Source organism: Lactuca saligna, chromosome 4, assembly GCF_052625555.1.
Source record: "Lactuca saligna cultivar CGN05327 chromosome 4, ASM5262555v1, whole genome shotgun sequence".
In the NCBI taxonomy this organism is placed as follows: Eukaryota; Viridiplantae; Streptophyta; class Magnoliopsida; order Asterales; family Asteraceae; genus Lactuca; species Lactuca saligna.
Window position 1 is genome coordinate 282,734,706 of NC_136420.1, and position 5,420 is coordinate 282,740,125.

The 5,420-nt window shown below is 31.7% G+C and overlaps 1 protein-coding gene across 1 annotated transcript; it reads right to left on the bottom strand.

The window, feature by feature from the left end:
* Positions 1-1,560: 1,560 nt before the first annotated feature.
* Positions 1,561-3,250, bottom strand: LOC145043680 (phenylcoumaran benzylic ether reductase Pyrc5-like). The gene is made up of 5 exons (XM_078992401.1): positions 2,966-3,250; positions 2,727-2,861; positions 2,219-2,456; positions 1,939-2,142; positions 1,561-1,825 (listed from the first exon to the last, which is right to left on the bottom strand). The coding sequence occupies exons 1-5, from the start codon at positions 3,146-3,148 to the stop codon at positions 1,659-1,661; spliced, it is 927 nt and encodes a 308-aa protein (XP_078848527.1). The 5' UTR covers positions 3,149-3,250; the 3' UTR covers positions 1,561-1,658.
* Positions 3,251-5,420: the final 2,170 nt, after the last annotated feature.

Consider the following 5,420-nt stretch of genomic DNA (forward strand, 5'->3'; position numbering starts at 1 on the left):
AGGGACTGAAAGATCATGTAAAGTCCCAACTTTCTCTACATGCAAGGCCATCAGAAGCTCCAAGAGGCCAAAATGATGGTATAAAGATTGCATGGGACTTCCATGGCCATAAAGTTGACACCTTTATGCCATTAAACCCTTCAAGACCCTAGATATGAAGTGTTAACTCATTTGGCACGTCTAACTCCCAAGGACCATGATATTTGGGCCAATACCAAGCAAAATAACCCAAAAAGAAGATCTACTCAATTACAAGGCAAGGTTCAAGGTTTATACCAGAAAAGTGTCGTAGATGTGGCGAGAATTCAGGATCTATAAGCTCCTTCTTGAGTCTTCAAACTTTTCCTTCTTCCAATGGTTTCAACACACACCAAAAACACCCAAAATGGCTCACAATCACTCAAAGTAGCTTAGGGTTTTGAAATTTAGGATTAACAGTGGAGGTCGGAAAATGAGGCCAATATGAAAGGTTTAAGGTGTTTACATAGGGTGCAAAACTTTGGAATTAGGGTTTCATTTTACACAGCCAACTCGTCGAGTTGATACTTCCCAACTTGGGTTACTAAAACCCACAGTCCAAAATGTCTCTACTCGATAAGTCTGGGTCATCGAGTTGCTCTATAAAAATGAATAACTTATAAGTTAAATAAATACCGGAAATCAGACGTTACAAACTAAACAATGAAAGTAAATAGAGAAAGAATTAGATATGGTTAAGCACGATTTCCTACATCCACACCAGAAGAGAGAGTCTTTTGTATTAGGTTAAGCAATTGGTCTCGCTTATCCCTCTAAAATACCTAATGTCATTTTCACACTCTAAACCCTACCTCTCTTATATTACATAACAAACAATGATACATGGGTCTTTTATAAACTTTGGGCCAAAACAGTTGGCCGGGAACTTAGGTTACTGGGCTAACTCAAGCTTATGCAAGCTTACTAGGGTGACCACTTGAGCTTACTAGTAACACTAATGTCATCTAAGTCAACAAAATTTTCAAGTTTTTTCTTTTCTTCTAATAGAGACGTTGCACAAATGATTTTTGTTCAGAATCACTTAAGATATTATTCACTATCTTAAGAAGTTGTTTTGAATCTAAATGTTTATCTACATCAATCTGGAGCAAATCAGAGACTCGTGATCATAAATTCAACATCCAAGAATCTCCCTAGAAAAGAGCCAAATACACTTGCGTATGGGACCTGACCCAAATATCACAAAACTAAACTTGTGGGTTTTGTGTAAAACATAACTCAAACCTACTCATGTGCACATATATTGATCGATTTTGCCAACTGTAATAATGTTTCATATATTGTTATTTGGAGGATTATTAGTGACTTTAAGTCGGAGAGGTTAATTTTTTTTACCATGTATTAATTGTTGTTAAATTTTTTTTGATCTTATGAGCCACTAGTAGTATTACTATTTCATATCAGTAATAAAATTATTCAAACAGTTCAAGAATTGAAAAAGATAAATAAACCAATAACTAAGAATGGGTGCTTTTTCATTACATCTTGTAAGAAAAGATAAAACCAAAAACATGCAATATGTGACCAGATAACAAATTTATTTTATTTCATTAAAAGCATAAATATAATCAACACTCACATATACCAAAATGAGTTTTCTATAAGACGAAACAAATACATTAAGCAATCTGTGTAAGATATTCATCAATGGTGGTATACTTGATGTCTGGATAAAGCTCGCTAGCTTCCACACCAAATGAAGGTTCAATTTCAAAGTTGGTAGCACTTCCATTCACCAAAACCGAATGCATTATAGATAATACAATGCTCAAGCCAAATGGAGCCTCTGCACGATTATTTTTCAAAGTTAGATAGACTAAATGAGTACTTATAACCTTAACCCTTGTATAAAGTCCTTTCGAGTGATAACAATCTAAAGAGTCATTTCCTTTAACTTACCTTTGATGTTTTTAAGAAGTTGCTCCTCAGAAACGTACGTTCTCTCAAGGGTCTTTCCAATTTTGCTTTCCCATATCGAAACAATTTCATTAAATGACAGTGTGTTACCCGAAGGTCTGAAAATCAATGTCTTATTCAAAGTACGTGGGTCATCGACTGTTTTGATGGTAGTCAAAGCTATTTCCTCTTCTTTGACAAAAACAACTAGATAGAAAAAAATATATATATATTAAACGAGTTGTACACCATTATGTTGTACATTATGTATTAATAGTTGTACCTTTCGGAGTTCCATCCCCAAGGATTATGATTTTTTCTCTTGGGGCAGTGTAGGTGTCCATTTGGCCAACAGTTGGTAGAAAATAGCCAGCAAAACCGTTGCATGCTATAAAAGTATGTGGGATCCCTGAAGCTTCAACTGCCCTACGAATGTCGGCTTTTCCTTTAAAAGTGCTCTTCGCAGGTTCAACCGCATTTACATGGTCTACATCGGTTCCAAATTCCGAAGGTATAAATCTCTAATCAATACATTTCATTAAATTTTAAGTTAGTTTTATAGTAATACAAAACACTTATAATAATAAAGAGGAGCATGTTGGAAAGTTACGTAACACTAGATAGACAACAAAACTACTAAAGTGTGGTCCTAGTGTCGTCTTAGTCAAAAGTCAAAACGGGTCGTGTTTGGTAGACCCGAACTTTTTTTTTTTTTTTTTTTTTTTAAATTTTTTATGTGTTTAATAATTAATTAATGTATCATATAAAATGAAAAAGTTAAAGGAAGGTACCTTGACATTTCCAGCTTCTTTAATGGCTGCAATGAGTTTAACTTGGTCAGCCACGGATTCCCCACCTACTGTCGAGATGACGACATCAACTTCCTTTATTGCCTTCACCAAACTTTCATGATGATAAAGATCACCCTGAAAAACAGTTAATATAAAATACGAATTTATATTATTAAAGAATCTCAATTAATAGAATCAACATCTTAAAATTCTATGATATCGTTATGATATATACATACAATAACAAGTTTGGCACCAAGAGTTTTGAAATTGTTGAGGAGCTTGGATTTTTCTGGATGTTTGATTGTGCTTTCTCTGGTTAAAATGAAAGTTGGATGGCCTTCTTTGGCGCTTGCCTCTGCTACAAACTTCCCGATGTAGCCTGTTGCTCCGATGATCAAGATCTTGCTTTTTTGTGCCATTGATATTTCGGGTTTTGAATAAGATTTTGAAGATAAGTTGAATATGGGGAGAAAAGAGAGAGTTTTAGGTTGATTGATGAGAGAAAAGATTGAAATTATTTGAGACTTAAAGGTTGATATAGAATGAAAAAGTTGACTGGGGGTGACTGGTTGAATAAATGGTATTTAAATAAATAGTATATGATGTAGTATTTGATTTCACACGTGTAATTAATAAAAAAAAAATTAAAGCAAGAACATATGGTGTTTTATGAAATAGGTAAAGACTAAAAAGTAAATAATATTTGTGACATGTCGGATCGAATTGATAAAAATCGGTTGCTTTAAAAAATAATAGATTTAATTTTATAATTTATTAGAGGCGGAACGCAATCATTATAACTAAGCCCCGATACGGCTATGGAGTTAATTAAAATTTTATTATTAAATTCATTTTTTTTTTTTTTGAAATTATATTAACTATTTATAAAATTATATTTTATATTTAGGGGCGTTTTATAAATATCTTTTAAAGATTTTGGAATCTACTAAATGAATTGAAACTATACTTAGATTTTAAGGGAAAATGATTTATAAAAGTAAAAATGTTTAAAAAACGTTCAAAAAATACCATTAAAGTTTTGTCTGTTAAAAAAACCATCAAACTAAAGGTTTTGTATAAAAAACACCAATAAAGTATATATTTTGTTCAAATCTCACCCATTGGTAACCATTTGTTGGAGATTAAATGCTGATGTGGCCTAATACTTGGTGACATGGCATAAATGTGAGTGACATGACATAAGGGTGGGTGGTGACATGGCTAAATTGGCGTACTCCTCTTAGCTAAATGGAATTAGGGCTTCATTAATTGTTGGCGGCATCATTAATTGTTGAGCTTAATAAGGTGCATGACAAAAGGGCATAATTATACTCTCAACTCAAAACTTTTTATCAAGGAACATCATAAAACTTTTTATACTAATCCATTCAATAAAAGGACAAAAAGGCAATCGACAAAATAGCATAATTGTACTCTGAACTTTATTAAGCCATTCAGAACTATATACAGGCATCTCAAAAACCATATACCTCTACTTTCAAACATTTGACAATGTGAAAAGTAATATACAAGAAATAGAATTCAATTTTAATTGATTGCATCGAACCTCTCAAATCAATACAGGGACAATCTTAAGTAATACTGGGAAGTAACAATAGGGGCAATTTGGTCATAATTGCAACAGAACCCACAAACAGGGGAAATTTGATCGTAAATGCAACATAAATCGATCGGCTGTAAATATTGATTTCGCTAGAGGATGCTTGATCGATCAAACCAAAGATCGAACCCTAGACGACTTTGTATGCTTCTGTGCTTTCCTCCATCCAATCAAGTCAAAAGACGATTGATTTGTATCTCTTAATTCACGTAAGACGATATTTGAACAAAACTTAAACTTTGATGGTATTTTTTGTACATAATTACTTAGATGATGTTTTTTAAAAGGATCAAAACTTGAATCGTATTTTTTGAATGATTTCAAAATTTATTTACCCTTGTAAGTTATTTTCCCTAGATTTTAATTCATTCAGCTAAATGGTTTGAAATTTTATAATAACAAATATCAAATTTATTTTATATTAATTCGTAAAGAGTGTTACTGGACTTACCGTCTAATATTTAAGTTTTTGTTATTAGCTAGGTTAATACATGTGTATTATATGGATTTGTCCCTATATTGAAGTAGATCTTTAATCCAGAAGCGAATGTTTCTTGCTTTGTTGACAACTAAGGTGTTTTTTTAGAGGTAAAATATCTGCAGTATGTGGACCACATATGTAGACCTAGAAGAGATAGACCAAAAGTCTTCAGTCTATAAGAAGAAAACTGTTTGTTTTTTTAACATTTGTAGACTGTTAAAATAAACTAAAATTTAAATGAACTTATATTTTAAATTTAAAGAATTTATCAGTACTAAAATTTAAATAGTTTTGGTTTACAATAGTGAAAGGTTCCATCAAATTCATATTTGTAACATTGTAAATCTGGACTATAATTTTTAAATATATATGATTTTTTTATAACTAACATGGTTTCAGTATTTATGAGAGTTAAATGAATTTGAATGGTTAAACGTCTTGTTTTAATAAATTATTTCATAAGAAACAGTAACTTCAAGCTTTGCAATGTTAAAACAATTTATAACTAAAAATTATATGTTTAAGAAGAATATATACACTTAAAATATGAAAAATTAAGGGTACTTCAATTAAGTTTGGGTGAGAATCG